The 17,602-nt window shown below is 42.1% G+C and overlaps 1 protein-coding gene across 1 annotated transcript in view; it reads right to left on the reverse strand.

Moving 5' to 3' along the window:
* Positions 1 to 17,602, reverse strand: part of RBM44 (RNA binding motif protein 44) — a 44,203-nt gene that overhangs the window by 4,901 nt on the left and 21,700 nt on the right. Inside the window, exons 7-13 of the mRNA XM_073306754.1 lie at positions 9,707 to 9,797; positions 6,778 to 6,913; positions 3,631 to 3,716; positions 3,456 to 3,529; positions 2,644 to 3,040; positions 1,654 to 1,799; positions 1,365 to 1,509 (exon numbers count right to left, since the gene is read on the reverse strand). Coding sequence (XP_073162855.1) covers positions 1,374 to 1,509; positions 1,654 to 1,799; positions 2,644 to 3,040; positions 3,456 to 3,529; positions 3,631 to 3,716; positions 6,778 to 6,913; positions 9,707 to 9,797 — 1,066 coding nt within the window. The 3' untranslated portion in view covers positions 1,365 to 1,373. The remainder of the gene's footprint in view (positions 1 to 1,364; positions 1,510 to 1,653; positions 1,800 to 2,643; positions 3,041 to 3,455; positions 3,530 to 3,630; positions 3,717 to 6,777; positions 6,914 to 9,706; positions 9,798 to 17,602) is intronic.

A 17,602-nucleotide genomic window follows, 5' to 3' on the forward strand; every position in this document is an offset into this window, starting at 1 on the left:
GCCAGGGACGTTTGAGCCCCACTTCTTTTCCCATGACGCTTAGGACACATTTTAGGACTTGGGGGATTTGTGACCCTGCAAGTCTACCCTGTTTTCCAGGGACCCCTTGGGATTTATCCCTAGTCAACCTGACTGGAGTCCTCATCCTTGGAGCCTCACCCTGCTCTGCTATAGACTCCTGGTCCAATTTCCCACATACATTGGAGTCACGGCTGCTCTGGTGGGTATGGGATTTTACATGCTTGTCTGACTCAGCCGTGGGACCCAACACAGTTAACAATGGAAGACTGGGCACAACTCACTGTCTGCCGATCCTGGGGCAGCTGTCTCACTGATGGAAGACTGTTTGACAATCATTCAGTGCTTTTTAGGCTGCTCTGCCATAACTAGAAGGTGCAGAGGAACCAGCAGGGAGGCACTGCAGTGAAGGCTCCGGAGTGGGAGCGTTCAAAAATCCAGCCAAAAACTAACAAGGGGGAGAAGAGAGGCTAGGAGAGAGATCACTGCTCACCACTGCCCCAAATTTTGATAACCCCCCCGCCCTTAGGTAGATGAGAAAACAGGAGCACTAAAACAGCCATCCACACTCCATTGCAGAAGGAGAAAAATTGGCCTTGAGTGGGAGCAGAGAAGCAGCAGCCAGACTGGCGGTTCCAAAAAGTTGATCTGCCTCTGTGAGCTGCGAAGTGAACAGAGCAGCCCAGTTGTCAAGAACCATGGGAGATGCAGGGCTGAAGAAAAAAGGATCAGAGTTCCTTAAAAAAAAGAAAAAAAAACCCAGAGAATCCCATCAGACAATCTCCCCGCCACCAAAGACCAAGGTTGGCAAATCACCCATCTAATCCTCATGTTTAACAGAACTTGGACTGTCAACTTTTAATACAAAACTGGGTCTAGTATATATTCTCTGGACTATCTATATAGATTTCTGTTAAAAGAACAGGCCATTAGATGTCACTTTTGTCTGGAAAATTTTCGTAAATACAGCACCATCAATATGTACAGTAACGTTAATGGAGATTTAACCTTTCTGTTGTGAAATCAGCAGAAATTCTGAAAGAATTTGAATAATATTCTCAAGTATGCTAAATTTTACACAGTGAGATTTATATCTGATAGAGTTAGCAATTTAACTTGGTAGACATTAAAAACTAAGTGATCATCACACAACTATTTCAAAAGAAGTTAATTCTTCTTTAGTGTCAATTCTTTCAGTGCACTCCTCACTGGCAATGAAGTTCATGTGTGTTACTCCAAGCACAAAGAGTTATTTACTATGCTATACATATAGCTATGTTATACAGCCATGCGAACGATACATTTTCTATTTTGAAGTATTTTTCTTTCTGCACTAGAATGCTCACCTGTTCATGCTACTTTTTCTCACATTTGGATGCAGATTTCCTCAGAACAAAGGAAGCCATTTCCACAATAGCATTAATAGACAAGCCACTTAGGAAACCTTTATTATTTGTTCTGACCTCCAGCAAAGCATCCACAATATTGTCGCTAAACAAATGAGACAGAAATAAGACTGTCTTTAACTGAGTGACATTATATAAACATGTTCTCACCGATTCCACATTTATCATTTCATTTGACTATCCTGAATATAAGATTCATAAAGCGGGGAGAAAAACCAGATATTCTTACCTACTAGCCTTGGGATGTAGTTCTTTTAGTTTCTTCATCAATTTGGTAAAGCTGCTCAAGTTCAATGTGTTAGGAGGTATAAAGGTAGCAGATGGATTAGGAGAGAACTGAACAGGTTTTATCTGCAGAGGATTCTCTCTCATACTCTAGATACAAATTAAAACAAACATAGAATGTGTTAAGTATTGTATGGATTGCTTATCCTATTTTACAAAAGATTATCGCTTCTGTTATGTACCATTTTTCAAACTACTGGAGCAATTACAGATTTAGTTCAATAGTAAAATATTTATAGATATGTATATCAGGATCAAAACTGATCATGTTACAATGCAACTAACTACTGCATATATCCTAAAATTAAATATTCTTATTTTGGTTACCATTTTTATGTTTTTTTATGAGTAACCATGTTAAATGAGGCAAAATCTAGATTACCGGAGGAACAGTCATTTTCATATTAAATCGAAGTAGAATAAGTTTTCAGGGTTGTTTTTTTGTTTGTTTTTTTTAATAATCACAACCGCAAAGCTTGTTATTGGATAAAGTCTGTGGACAAAGAAAATCTGAAAATGAATTCATCATATAATTTAGGATACAATTTAAACAGAAGTTTTTCCTCCCACTCTTCTGCCAAACACAAAAATCTTTCTTGTACCTTAATAAATCACAATCCATTTCACTTATACAAACTTATTAAAAGTGAAAACTTTTATATCTAAAAGAAAAACCAAAATAAAACCATAGTTATTCCAGAGATGAAATGTAAAGGTACAGTTACTCAATGAGCTTACATCACTAAAAAAATAAAGGTGGAGATGTCAATATTAGGCAGGAGAAGATGGAGAGCTATATCCCGTCCACAATATGCCACAAATACTGATTTTTGAGCACTTTGCACAAGCCAACACTACTGCAAAATATGCTAAGTTCAAAGAAAGAATTAACTTTAAAAACTCATCATAATCTGTCCCAGGAAGAATAATTTACCTGTTGATCAACTGAGAATAAAAAATGTCCTGATTCATGTCTAAGTGGCTTTAAATCAGAGCTAAGCACTTCTGAAGAAGCCAGGACAGGGGCAGGCACTGTTGAAGGAACTGAGGGAGGGGCAAGCACTTTCAAAGAGGTTGAGGTGGTGGAAGGCACTTCCAAAGAGTCCAGGACAGAGCACGTAGTTCTGACTTGCATATTTTTTTCCAAATTATCAGTGGCTTGGTTTTCATAGTGAAGTGGTCTGGAAACCTTTTGAGAAGCTGGAAGTATATTTTCTCCTGCAGTTTTTACAAGACGAACATTTACTGCTTTTCCTTTTATTTCTTTCCCATTCATTTCTTCCACAGCCAATTTTGCTTTACTAGCTTTTTTAAAACTCAGAGATGCATATCTAAAATTTAAAAACATGTGCAAGAACTGAGAAAAAACCCTTTAATATACAATTTAACCAGCATCCATATGTGGATGATACCAAATTCATTAATTACAAATGCTTCTGATTATGGTGCAACTCTCTACTTTAAAATGTTAGCTACAGCTTTTAACTGAACTACAATATTTTAATCCAGCAAGGACAATATTTTATAATTGGTATTTTCCAATAACATGTCAACTGTTCTGGAACTCAGACATTGCCAGTTTACATCTAAAATATAATCTGTAGAAAATGTATTGATTTAATTAAAATTCCACTGACCTTAAAGTAACTTACAGAGTAAAAAAAAAAACCACAACTTTCCTAAGCACCACTTATTTTGTCAGTAACAAATGTAATACAAATAAAATTTACATTAATATTAATGTACCTGTAGTTACTAGAAAACTCACATATTGAAACCTCCAAAACCTGATACTTCTGGAAATGAGACCTTAGCTCAACCTATAACAGATAGCATATTTAGGATGTAAAGTATAGCATGAAAGTAATTTACTAGATAAACAAGGTATTAATAATTATTATTTAAAGAAAGGCTGCTTTACCTCTGATACTGAAGGACTTAAGCCACCAACATGAATAAAATAATGCTTATTTGGCTCACTTTTTGTATTCTTCACCCTCTTTATTTCTGGTAGTATAGAAATATACAAGAAAAATATTAATGTGCTATTCCTTATTCAATTCAATCTACAATAAATTAATTGTAAAAAAAGCAGAAAATATGTAAAGGCAAACAGTATCACTAAAAAAACTGAAGTGACTGAATGGAAAAAATGTGTTTCATGATTAGGGCCCTACCAAATGCAGGGTCCATTTTGGTCAATTTCATGGTCATAGGATTTTAAAAATCGTAAATTTCATGATTTCATCTATTTCAATATGAAATTTCACAGTGTTGTAATTGTAGAGGTCCTGACCCGAGAAGGCGTTGTGGGGGTGTCACAAGGTTATTGTGGGGAGGCTGCGGTACTGCTACCCTTACTGCCCCACTGCTGCAGGTGGCAGCACTTCCTTCGGAGCTGGGCAGCTGGAGAGTTGTGGCTGCTGGCCAGGAGCTCAGCTCTGAAGGCAGAGCCGCCGCCACCGCAGCACAGAAGTAAGGAGGGCCTGGTATGGTACTGCCACCCTTACTTCTGCGCTGCTGCCTGCAGAGTCGGACCCTCAGTCAGCAGCCACCACTCTCTGGCTGCAGCTGCCTACCTCTGAAGGCCGCAGCACAGAAGTAAGGGTGGCAATAACACAACCCCCCTGCAAATCCCTTTTGTGTTAGGACCCCTAATTTGAGAAACGCTGGTCTTCCCAGTGAAATCTGTATAGGGTAAAAAGCACACAAAAGACTAGATTTCATGGTCCATGACGTGTTTTTCATGGTCGTGAATTTGGTAGAGCCCTATGCATGATACAACAGGAAAAAGGATGAAATTGCATTTGTTTTCTAACAGCTGCCATAAAACACTACATAGAAAAATACATATTTAAGGTTTTGTAAAGGAGAGCATGAAGACCCGAAACATTTTTTCATGTACTTCTACAAAATCTGGTAAATTCATTCTCAAAACAGAGTACGGGTTTTAATTTGAAACTGTGTTTGTCTAACCAATTTCCTTAATTCTAAACAATAGGTTCCTTTCCAAGACTCAAAGTCCGAGTGAGTCACAAATTGGGATTCTAGTGATCCCCTCTTGCGCAGGAAAAGCTTAGAGCTCTGACGGCATAATGTCTTTTTAGAGAAGAAGCTTGTATCAAACACTGTCCAGGTATGCAATTAAGGGCTTCAAAGTTTTGATGTGCTTCAGCAACTATGCATAAGGTGTAGCTAGATGTTCCGATGGTGTCAAAAATGCAGCTTTGAGACCCATACTGTTAAATCAGAGCGTCAATCATTTTTAGGGTTTGGAGGGGTTTGAGTGTTATGGATTAAAAAAATGGGTACTGGGAGCTGGCGTCATTAATGGGGTGAGATGAAAAGCTTATGCTGTTGATAGAATTTTGTGGCTTGTGAGACAGCTGTTACTGCTGAGTGGTAGGTGTGGGAGAGACTGGTGCTCTACAATAAAATGGGGAAAGACACTCCTTCCACCTTCCCAGCACTCACCCGCACAACACTCATTCTGGGCAGCGCCACATCAAGGGACTCTGATGTCAGTTCTAGAGTCCCTTAAATTGCTGATGGTCCTAGCCTGGAGCAGAGCCTTATGTGGGTAGGTCTGACAAGAAGGGGAAGGGTGGCAGCAGCTATAGGGGGCAGGAGCAAGCTGATCTTTTCCTCCTCTAGTTACCACTGGGTCTCAGGAACCCAGAGATTATTGTTGGCTTCAGCTAACAGGGTAAAGTCCACTAGGTGCCCCTCTGCAAACCACTTCTGGCATACACTGAAATGGTTGGGCAGTGATGTCAGTGTGATGCAGGTCTTGATATTCAACTGGAACCTGCCACTCAGGAACACTTGAAGCTGAAACTTTCAAGGTCTTCCAGGCTGGCTCCTCACTAGATTTACAAGAAGAGGCTAAGAAGCCAAGAGAGACTTTACATACTTTCTTCAGCACCTAATTGCTCAAAGTTGGAAATCACAGGAGCAGGGAATGCACAGTCCTTTCCAAAGGAAAGGACACACTAATGGCACTGATGCAGGTGACATTGATGCAGGGATTCCAATTTGAGCTGTAAAAAATATGCTTCACATCAAATAGGGCACACTAGGTTTGAAGTGCTATTGAAAGGTATTTTCTGTAAGAATAAAATAGTAGAAGAGGCGACAATATGGAGCAAGAAAGTTGGGAGTTCTTCACTGACCACAATCAGAAAGGTACTACTGGTTGGAACACAAAAACGTTCCCACATTCCATTGCGTGAGAGGTGTAACCATAGGCGCTGACTTCCGTAGGTGCTCCAGGGCTGGAGCGCCCACAGAAAAAAATTAGTGGGTACTTAGCACCCACTGGCAGCCAAACTCCCCCACCTTGCTGCTGGTGGCCCCTTTGATCAACTCCTCCCCCTCCCTCCCAGCACCTCCTGCCTGCCTCGATCAGCTGTTCCATGGCATGCAGGAGGCACTGGGAGGAGCGGGGATGGGGGCATGCTCGGGGGAGGGGTTGGAAAGAGGCAGAGAAGAGGTGGTGTGGAGAGGGAAGAGGCAGAATGGAGGTTTGGGGGCAGGGGTGGAGATAGGCGTGGACTGCAGAGGATCAGGGGCGGGGGCTTGGAGGAAGTGGTGGAGTATGGGCAAGGGGGGGGGTCGAGCACCCCCCAGGTAAAGAGGAAGTAGGCACCTATGAGTATAACATGCCTCCCCTCCTCTTCTTATGGAACCAAGAAGCTTTATCCTTTTACTACACTTAATTTGAGTAGTTCCAACTATGCCCCCATGCAGGGGCAAAATCTCAGAAGAGTGCAAATCTGACCTAATTATCTCTGGAGAAGTTAGTATTGGAAAAAATTAAAGAGGAATATTTCCAGCTCTGTGTTTGATGACATTACACATTTGAAAATCTTGCCCAAAGTGGTAAATTTTACACAACAGCTAGAAGAAATTCTTTATAGGAAACTCATCGCAAACAAGGAAAGAGAACATTACTAAAAGAATATTAAAAAGTAGCACTTGACAATCCAGCTGATCCTTCAGAGGACAAGCAATGTTCAATAAAGCAACACTAATGCCATTCTTACCTAAACCAGAGTGCTCAACTCACCTGTTGTACTAATAACCTTCCCTAGATTTTCTTGTTCCTTTTCGTTCCCTTGAAGCGTTACTGAAAAATCAGTCACTGTAAAGTTTTCTTTAGCATCAAACCAGTCTTCATGTATTTCTCGATTTTTTTCTGCAGTCTGCAAGACAGTTAAAGCAAATTTAGTTTCATATACTAAAATTCAAGCAATGATATTGAGAAGGCAGAGTTGCCTGCAGAAAAGAGCACAAGGCTGAGAATTAGGATGCCCTGAGCACTAATCCTGACTCTGCCACTGACTTGTATGGTCTCAGGCAAGTGATTTCACCTTTCTGTCTCAGTTTCATCTGTAAGATAGAGAAAATATTGTGGAACATGCACATCATGTTAGTTCCTTTTTCAAAATAAAGGAAGATATTAAAAATACTGGTTATGTTTAGGGCTGTCAAGCGATTAAAAAATTAATCGTGATTAATCGTACCAACAAACAATTTTAGAATAGCACTTAAATATTTTTGGATGTTTTCCACTTTTTCAAATATATTGATTTCAGTTATGACACAGAATACAAAGTGTACACTGCTCACTTTATATTTTTATTACAGATATTTGCACTGTAAAAATGATAAACAAAACACAGTATTTTTCAATTTGCCTCATATAAGTACTGCAGTGCAATCTCTTTATTGTGAAAGCACAACTAACAAATGCAGGAGTTTTGTTACATAACTGCACTCAAAAACAAAACAATGCAAAACTTAACAGCCTACAAGTCCACTCAGTCCTACTTCTCGTTCAGCCAACTGCTAAGACAAGTAAGTTTGTTTACATTTACAGGAGAAAATGCTGGCCACTTCTTAATTACAATGTCACCTGAAAGTGAGAACAGACATTCGCATGGCACTTTTGTAGCTGGCATTGCAAGGTATTTATGTGCCAGATATGCTAAACACTGGTATGCCCCTTCATGCTTTGGCCACCATTCCAGAGGACATGCTTTCATGTTGATAACACTCGTTAAAAAAATAATGCGTTAATTAAACTTATGACTGAAGTCTTGGGGAAGAACTGTATGTCTCCTACTCAGTGTTTTTCCCACATTCTGCCATATATTTCATGTTATAGTAGTCTTGGATGAGGACTCAGCACATGTTGTTCATTTTAAGAACACTGTCACTGCAGATTTGACAAAATACAAAGAAGGTACCAATGTGAGATTTCTGAAGATAGCTACAGCACTTGACCCAAGGTTTAAGAATCCGAAGTGCCTTCCAAAATCTGAGAGGGACAAGGTGTTGAGCATCCTTTCAGAAGTCTTAAAAGAGCAATACTCTGATGTGGAAACTACAGAACCCGAACAACCAAAAAAGAAAATCAGCCTTCTGCTGGTGGCATCTCACTCAGATGATGAAAATGAACATGCGTCGGTCCACACTACTTTTGATTGTTACTGAGCACAACCCGTCATCAGCATGGATGTATGCCCTCTGGAATGGCGGTTGAAGCATCAAGGGACATATAAATCTTCAGCGCATCTGGCATATAAATATCTTGTGACGCCGGCTACAATAGTGCCATGCGAACACCTGTTCTCACTTTCAGGTGACATTGTGAACAAGAAGCAGGCAGCATTATCTCCTGCAAATGTAAACCAGCTTGTTTGTCTGAGCGATTGGTCGAACAAGAAATAGGACTGAGTGGGCTTGTAGGCTCTAAAGTTTTACATTGTTTTATTTTTGAATGCAGTTTTTTTGTATATAATTCTATATTTATAAGTTCAACTTTCGTAATAGAGATTGCACTATAAGTACTTGTACTGAGTGAACTGAAAAATACTATTTTATTTTTACAGTGCAAATATCTGTAATAAAAATAAATATAAAGTGAGCACCATACACTTTGTATTCTGTGTTGTAATTAACACCAATATATTTGAAGTGGAAAACATCCAACAATATTTATATAAATAATATTCTATTATTGTTCAACAGCATGATTAATTGCGATTAATTTTTTTAATCACTTAACAGCCCTAATGACATTCTCCAGTACCTAGAGAAAATAATTTAATTGTAGTAATATACTGACAAGAACATTAACACGTTAGTAAAATACATGGCTTTTCCCTGTCACCATTGACTCACACTATACTTAAAAGGAATCATTCTTCTAAGGCCTCTACCTAACATTATTCAAGATACTGTGGCTTGCAACTACATATTGAACATACTTGTGCATGTTGCCATTTCTTTGTTACATTACCCACAGATTGTATATCTGAAACTGCAGTGTGTAGCTGATTTAACATTAAATGATCCCTTAGAGAAAGGGCAGTAGAGTATCAACGTGGATATTTTATTCAGAGGTTTGGGGTTTTTGCAAATTCACAATACAAGTAACAAACACATTGTGCTGTTCCTACTGAACTTTACTATCAAATCTTGAATTAGATACATCTAACTTACCCCTTTCTATATCTTGAGCCTCATACTTTATTTCAAAGTTCTTGTAGGAAGGATATTGCTTATGCTGCCTGTTGTCAGTTAAACACATCATTTGAGGAGTGACCTATAAATAGGCTTGCTTTAGTTATTTATTGAGTAACAATACTTTTTTTTTTTTTGCTTAAAATGCATAATTTAATATTTTTCTAAGTTTCATACTATAGATGCGCTAATCAGCTATAGAAAAACTTTTGCCCACTAATCTGTTCAAGATCTCAGTCAGTTTTGCATTTCGAAAGCAGTATTATAATCCCTTGGTAACATCAGTTGCATTGCATCCTATTGCTAGCACTGAGATATATGCTAAAATATGCCAATTCTTGGATGCAGTATAAAGATCAAAATTATATTTGTATATATTGTTCTAAAAATATGTCTGCATAAAGAATAGGATTTAAAAGATTATTAGTTTATAAGAAGGTTCCAAAGTAAATGTTCAGGAAACTCACTAAAGGTGGTGGTGTTTTCAGGCTGGAGGAAATTTCACTCTCTTGATGTTTTGAGATTTCTAATCCTGATTTTTCTGCCCCAGAACTAGAACTAAAAAATAACATGCAACTTTTGAAAACAGATTATAAATTCTAATACAGTCTCCTGTTATTCAGTGTAATTTTCAAAATGGATGGTCGCTACCAACTTAATTTTTCCTCATCTTCAATGTACTAAGAAAAATAAATATATAAACATCAACATATCCACTGTAAAAGATACTAAAGTTTAATACTATAATACAGAATTTTATAGAGAAAAGCATAATTGTACATTTGAAGATTCTATAAACATACTAGATATTAACAGAGAAAGAAAAAATGTACAGTTTGTCCCTATTGCTCGGAATATTTTACCAAATTAAGATTTCTAGAAAAAATTCTTTGGAAGTTAAAAATCAATTATTTGGTAACGTGATACATACCAAAAAAACCAAAAACAAACAAAAAACCAATTCCGAGAAACATTTTAGAGGCCTTTTCTTTCACTCATCCACTGTAATATTACGTTACTGACTACTACCTACTTTATTAATAAAAATCACTACTCATCTTATGTAAATATATTGTATTCATTGTGATGTAACCAGCAATTTAAGTTGCTTATTTCTGCAGCTATATTTTTCATTTTAAGAATATACTGCATGTTACTCAGTCTGACTACACTTAACATGATTAAGAGTAAGTTTAAAAGTAGCTATGAGATATGACTTGCTTGATTTTTAAATTTTCTCACAAGACAAATAATTTTGCAATTACACAGTAATACTGGAAGTTTTATTTCTCTCTTCACTTTGTCCTACTTATATAGAGTCATAATATGGCAATTATTCTGCTGTGGCATTCTTTTATGATACAGTATTTAAACATAAATGTTTTTAAAATACTGACAAAAGAAAACTGGAAAATTATCTACATTGTCATAATATTTGTTTAAAGATAGAATTCTGATAAGCTGCATTATTGCAGATTTATGTGTTATCCATTAGCCATAAAACAAACTACAGCCAGTTCCTACATCACACCATATTCCAACAGCTTCTGAGTGAAGTAATATGACACTGCTTGTGTAACAAAAAAATTAATACAGAAACATTTACTGGTTCCATGTTAGAGACAGCACGAATAAAATTACTATTAATTTAATGGGCTCATTTTAACCGAATGTTACTCTGGAACCTTTAATGATACTTACAGGGCAACTGTCAGACTCTTAGACTTTTAGATCTATTGTACCAGCTTTGTGTTGGTTGTAGATATGACAAGAACATCATATATGTAACACTAGCCCTTTGTTTCCATAGAGACAGGAAATATAAGTGCAGATCCTTGAGCTGCTTGTTTGTGGGGTCTGTTCAGATGAAAAACAGAACTTTTTCATCTTCACTGAAGTACTGAAATATTTTTCATTAGTTTGACATTTTGTGTTACTTTTGCTGTTGATTTCTTTTCATTATTTTAAATAAGAAACTTGAAACTGGTCATTAAACTTTATCTGTTGTAGTCAGACAATTATTAGTGACATCTCCTTTGAAAACTATTTACACAAAAATTAATGGAGAGATCAATCTTGAGTATATCTGATACAGTGGATTTTCTGAAAATATATATTTAGAATCTGTTGCTATTCTTTATAAATGAAAGTTTATCTTTCAGCAGAGGCTGAAGAATAATCTCCTTCCAAAAAATTCAGAAAGAATTTCTTTCCAAATGGTCACCTTCTCCCATTATTCTCAAATCTCCTTCCCCTTGAGAGGTCAGCCTTTTTGCATCCTGTTTATCAAACTACCTCCCTCACCTCAAGCTAATAGTAAAGGAAGAGGGCAGTAGTTGTGAAGGTGATGTGCACACGGAAAGCCTGTCGGAGTAGTTTGGTAAACCACGTACTGGAGGCTGACATATGTAGGGGGGAGAGTTTATGCTGTGGTACATGGAGTATGGCATAGGGCAGTAGTGGAAATGATATGGTGTGTGACTATGCCCTGGTCTACACTAGGACTTTAGGTCGAATTTAGCAACGTTAAATCGATTTAAACCTGCACCCATCCACACAGTGAAGCCCTTTATTTCGACTTAAAGGGCTCTTAAAATCGATTTCCTTACTCCACCCCTGACAAGTGGATTAGCGCTTAAATCGACGTTCCCAGGTCGAATTTGGGGTACTGTGAACACAATTCGATGGTATTGGCCTCTGGGAGCTATCCCAGAGTGCTCCATTCTGACCGCTCTGGACAGCACTCTCAACTCAGATGCACTAGCCAGGTAGACAGGAAAAGAACCGCAAACTTTTGAATCTCATTTCCTGTTTGGCCAGCGTGGCAAGCTGCAGGTGACCATGCAGAGCTCATCAGCACAGGTGACCATGATGGAGTCCCAGAATCGCAAAAGAGCTCCAGCATGGACCGAACGGGAGGTACGGGATCTGATCGCTGTTTGGGGAGAGGAATCCGTGCTATCAGAACTCCGTTCCAGTTTTCGAAATGCCAAAACCTTTGTGAAAATCTCCCAGGGCATGAAGGACAGAGGCCATAACAGGGACCCGAAGCAGTGCCGCGTGAAACTGAAGGAGCTGAGGCAAGCCTACCAGAAAACCAGAGAGGCGAACAGCCGCTCTGGGTCAGAGCCCCAAACATGCCGCTTCTCTGATGAGCTGCATGCCATTTTAGGGGGTTCAGCCACCACTACCCCAGCCGTGTTGTTTGACTCCTTCAATGGAGATGGAGGCAATACGGAAGTAGGTTTTGGGGACGAAGAAGATGATGATGATGAGGAGGTTGTAGATAGCTCACAGCAAGCAAGCGGAGAAACCGGTTTTCCCGACAGCCAGGAACTGTTTCTCACCCTAGACCTGGAGCCAGTACCCCCCGAACCCACCCAAGGCTGCCTCCTGGACCCAGCAGGCGGAGAAGGGACCTCTGGTGAGTGTACCTTTTAAAATGCTATACATGGTTTAAAAGCAAGCATGTGAAAGGATTACTTTGCCCTGGCGGATAGCTCAGTGGTTTGAGCATTGGCCTGCTAAACCCAGGGTTGTGAGTTCAATCCTTGAGGGGGCCATTTAGGGATCTGCTTTGGGCAGATTGGGGATTGGTCCTGCTTTGAGCAGGGGGTTGGACTAGATGACCTCCTGAGGTCCCTTCCAACCCAGATATTCTATTCTATGATTCGCGGTTCTCCTAGATGTAGTCCTAAAGCCTTTGCAAAAGGTTTCTGGGGAGGGCAGCCTTATTTCGTCCTTCATGGTAGGACACTTTACCACTCCAGGCCAGTAACACGTACTCAGGAATCACTGTAGAACAAAGCATTGCAGTGTATGTTTGCTGGCATTCAACCAAAATCCGTTCTTTATCTCTCTGTGTTATCCTCAGGGAAGTGAGATATAATTCATGGTCACCTGGTTGAAATAGAGTGCTTTTCTTCAGGGACACTCAGAGGTGCCCGTTCCTGCTGGGCTGTTTGCCTGTGGCTGAACAGAAATGTTCCCCGCTGTAGGCCACAGGGAGGGGGGAAGGTTGAGGGGGTAGTCACGCGGTGGGAGGAGGCAAAATGTGACCTTGTAACGAAAGCACATGTGCTATGTATGTAATGTTAACAGCAAGGTTTACCCTGAAAGAGTGTAGCGACTGTTTTATCAAATGTGTCTTTTTAAATACCGCTGTCCCTTTTTTTTTCTCCACCAGCTGCATGTGTTTCAATGATCACAGGATCTTCTCCTTCCCAGAGGCTAGTGAAGCTTAGAAAGAAAAAAAAATGCACTCGCGATGAAATGTTCTCCGAGCTCATGCTGTCCTCCCACACTGACAGAGCACAGACGAATGCGTGGAGGCAAATAATGTCAGAGAGCAGGAAAGCACAAAATGACCGGGAGGAGAGGTGGCGGGCTGAAGAGAGTAAGTGGCGGGCTGAAGACAGGGCTGAAGCTCAAATGTGGCGGCAGTGTGATGAGAGGAGGCAGGATTCAATGCTGAGGCTGCTGCAGGACCAAACCAGAATGCTCCAGCGTATGGTTGAGCTGCAGCAAAGGCAGGTGGAGCACAGACTGCCACTGCTGCCCCTCTGTAACCAACCGCCCTCCTCCCCAAGTTCCATAGCCTCCACACCCAGACGCCCAAGAACGCGGTGGGGGGGCCTCCGGCCAACCAGCCACTCCACCACAGAGGATTGCCCAAAAAAAAGAAGGCTGGCATTCAATAAATTTTAAAGTTGTAAACTTTTAAAGTGCTGTGCTTAAAGTTCCTTCCCTCCTCCACCACCCCTCCTGGGATACCTTGGTAGTCATCTCCCTATTTGTGTGATGAATGAATAACGAATGCATGACTGTGAAGCAGCAATGACTTTATTGCCTCTGCAAGCGGTGATTAAAGGGAGGAGGGGAGGGTGGTTAGCTTACAGGGAAGTAGAGTGAACCAAGGGGCGGGGGGTTTCATCAAGGAGAAACAAACAGAACTTTCACACCGTAGCCTGGCCAGTCATGAAACTGGTTTTCAAAGCTTCTCTGATGCGTACCGCGCCCTCCTGTGCTCTTCTAACCGCCCTGGTGTCTGGCTGCGCGTAACCAGCAGCCAGGCGATTTGCCTCAGCCTCCCACCCCGCCATAAACGTCTCCCCCTTACTCTCACAGATATTGTGGAGCACACAGCAAGCAGTAATAACAGTGGGAATATTGGTTTCGCTGAGGTCTAAGCGAGTCAGTAAACTGCGCCAGCGACCCTTTAAACGTCCAAATGCACATTCTACCACCATTCTGCACTTGCTCAGCCTGTAGTTGAACAGCTCCTGACTACTGTCCAGGCTGCCTGTGTACGGCTTCATGAGCCATGGCATTAAGGGGTAGGCTGGGTCCCCAAGGATACATATAGGCATTTCAACATCCCCAACAGTTATTTTCTGGTCTGGGAAGAAAGTCCCTTCCTGCAGCTTTTGAAACAGACCAGAGTTCCTGAAGATGCGAGCATCATGCACCTTTCCCGGCCATCCCACGTTGATGTTGGTGAAACGTCCCTTGTGATCCACCAGAGCTTGCAGCACTATCGAAAAGTACCCCTTGCGGTTTATGTACTCGGCGGCTTGGTGCTCCGGTGCCAAGATAGGGATATGGGTTCCGTCTATAGCCCCACCACAGTTAGGGAATCCCATTGCAGCAAAGCCATCCACTATGACCTGCACATTTCCCAGGGTCACTACCCTTGATATCAGCAGATCTTTGATTGCGTGAGCTACTTGCATAACAGCAGCCCCCACAGTAGATTTGCCCACTCCAAATTGATCCCCAACTGACCGGTAGCTGTCTGGCGTTGCAAGCTTCCACAGGGCTATCGCCACTCGCTTCTCAACTGTGAGGGCTGCTCTCATCCTGGTATTCATGCGCTTCAGGGCAGGGGAAAGCAAGTCACAAAGTTCCATGAAAGTGCCCTTACGCATGCGAAAGTTTCGCAGCCACTGGGAATCGTCCCAGACCTGCAACACTATGCGGTCCCACCAGTCTGTGCTTGTTTCCCGAGCCCAGAATCGGCGTTCCACAGCATGAACCTGCCCCATTAGCACCATGATGCATGCATTGGCAGGGCCCATGCTTTCAGAGAAATCTGTGTCCATGTCCTGATCACTCACGGGACCGCGCTGACGTCGCCTCCTCGCCCGGTATCGCGTTGCCATGTTCTGGTGCTGCATATACTGCTGGATAATGCGTGTGGTGGTTGATGTGCTCCTAATTGCCAAAATGAGCTCAGCGGCCTCCATGCTTGCCTTGGTATGGCGTCCGCACAGAAAAAAGGCGCGGAACGATTGTCTGCCGTTGCTCTAACGGAGGGAGGGGCGACTGACGACACGGCTTACAGGGTTGGCTTCAGGGAGCTAAAATCAACAAAGGGTGTGCCTGTACATCAAGGAGTATTTCAGGCAGGACTGCACGAAGGGTTCCAATAAGAAATGGTGCACCTAAGTTATCGTTGTTATTGGAACAAGGAGGTTAGCCTGGCCTCTGATTGATACATGGCTAGATTTACCTCGCTGCACCTTCTCTGTGAGTGACTGCAGTGTGATCTAGACAGGGGAGGAGGAAAATGAGTACAAAACAAATCTGGTCTATTTCTTGTTCTGACCCACTCCATCTATCTTTTACATCTTTGGCTGGCAGCAGATGGTGCAGAAGGACTGCATGCCATCCACATCTCATGGCTGCTTGGCAGAAGATGGTACAGTACGACTGCTAGCCATCTTCATCTCTTGCCTGCCTGGCATAAGATGGTACAATACGACTGCTAGCAATCCTCATCTCTTGCCTGCCTGGCAGAAGATGGTACAGTACGACTGCTAGCAGTCCGTATCGCCTGCCCGCTCACCATAAGACGGTTCAATAGGACTGCAGGACTAAAGAGAATGACCTGGTCAAGTCACTCCAAATTTAGTCCCTGCGCCCATGTCTGCCCAGGCGCTCCCAGCCGACGTGGCCAGGAGCACTTTCACGGAGGGAGGGAGGGAGGGAACGGGGGCCTGACCACATGTACCCAGAACCACCCGCGACAATGTTTTAGCCCCATCAGAGTGCTCCATTGTGAGTGCTCTGGACAGCACTCTCAGATGCCCGATTGTTTGCCATTGCTCTGACGCTGGGAGGGGCGCTTACAGGGTTGGCTTCAGGGAGCTAAAATCAACAAAGGGGGTGGCTTTACATCAAGGAGTATTTCAGGCAGGAGTGTTCCAATAAGAAATGGTGCACCTAAGTTATTGTTCTTATTGGAACAAGGAGGTTAGCCTGGCCTCTGATTGATACATAGCTAGATTTACCTCGCTGCACCTTCTCTGTGAGTGACTGCAGTGTGACCTAGAGGAATGAGTCCCCTAGACAGGGGAGTGGGGGAAGCAAATGAGTACAAAACAAATCTGGTCTATTTCTTGTTTTGATCCACTCCATCTATCTTTTACATCTTTGGCTGGCAGCAGATGGTGCAGAAGGACTGCATGCCATCCACATCTCATGGCTGCTCGGCAGAAGATGGTACAGTACGACTGCTAGCAGTCCGTATCGCCTGCCCGCTCACCATAAGACGGTTCAATAGGACTGCCTGCAGGACTAAAGAGAATGACCTGGTCAAGTCACTCCAAATTTAGTCCCTGCGCCCATGTCTGCCCAGGCGCTCCTGATCGACCTCACAGAGGCGACCAGGAGCACCTCAGACATGACGATGACGGCTACCAGTCGTACTGTACCGTCTGCTGCAAGGGGTTGCTGCTACTGTGTAGCAATGCCGTACCGCGTCTGCCAGCACCCAGGAGACATAGGGTGACGGTTACCTGAGCGGGCTCCATGCTTGCCGTGGTATGGCGTCTGCACAGGTAACTCAGGAAAAAAGGCGCGAAATGATTGTCTGCCCTTGCTTTCACGGGGGGAGGGAGGGAACGGGGGCCTGACGATATGTACCCAGAACCACCCGCGACAATGTTTTAGCCCCATCAGGCATTGGGATATCAACCCAGAATTCCAATGGGCAGCGGAGACTGCGGGAACTGTGGGATAGTTACCCACAGTGCAACGCTCCGGAAGTCGACGCTTGCCTCGGTACTGTGGAAGCGCTCCGCCGAGTTAATGCACTTAATGCACTTAGAGCATTTTCTGTGGGGACACACACACTCGAATATATAAAACCGATTTCTAAAAAACCGACTTCTATAAATTCGACCTAATTTCGTAGTGTAGACATACCCTATGTGAGGGGGAATAAAGGCTGTGCACTGTTAGGTGGCTTAACTTAACTTCCCTGCTTTTGTAGTTTTGTGTACCTGAGGGTTGTGTGTTTTTGCTACTTGTTACTAGGGCTGTCAATTAATCGCAGTTTAGTCACGCAATTAACTTAAAAA

This window comes from Lepidochelys kempii, chromosome 11 (assembly GCF_965140285.1).
Source record: "Lepidochelys kempii isolate rLepKem1 chromosome 11, rLepKem1.hap1, whole genome shotgun sequence".
Classification (NCBI taxonomy): domain Eukaryota; kingdom Metazoa; phylum Chordata; order Testudines; family Cheloniidae; genus Lepidochelys; species Lepidochelys kempii.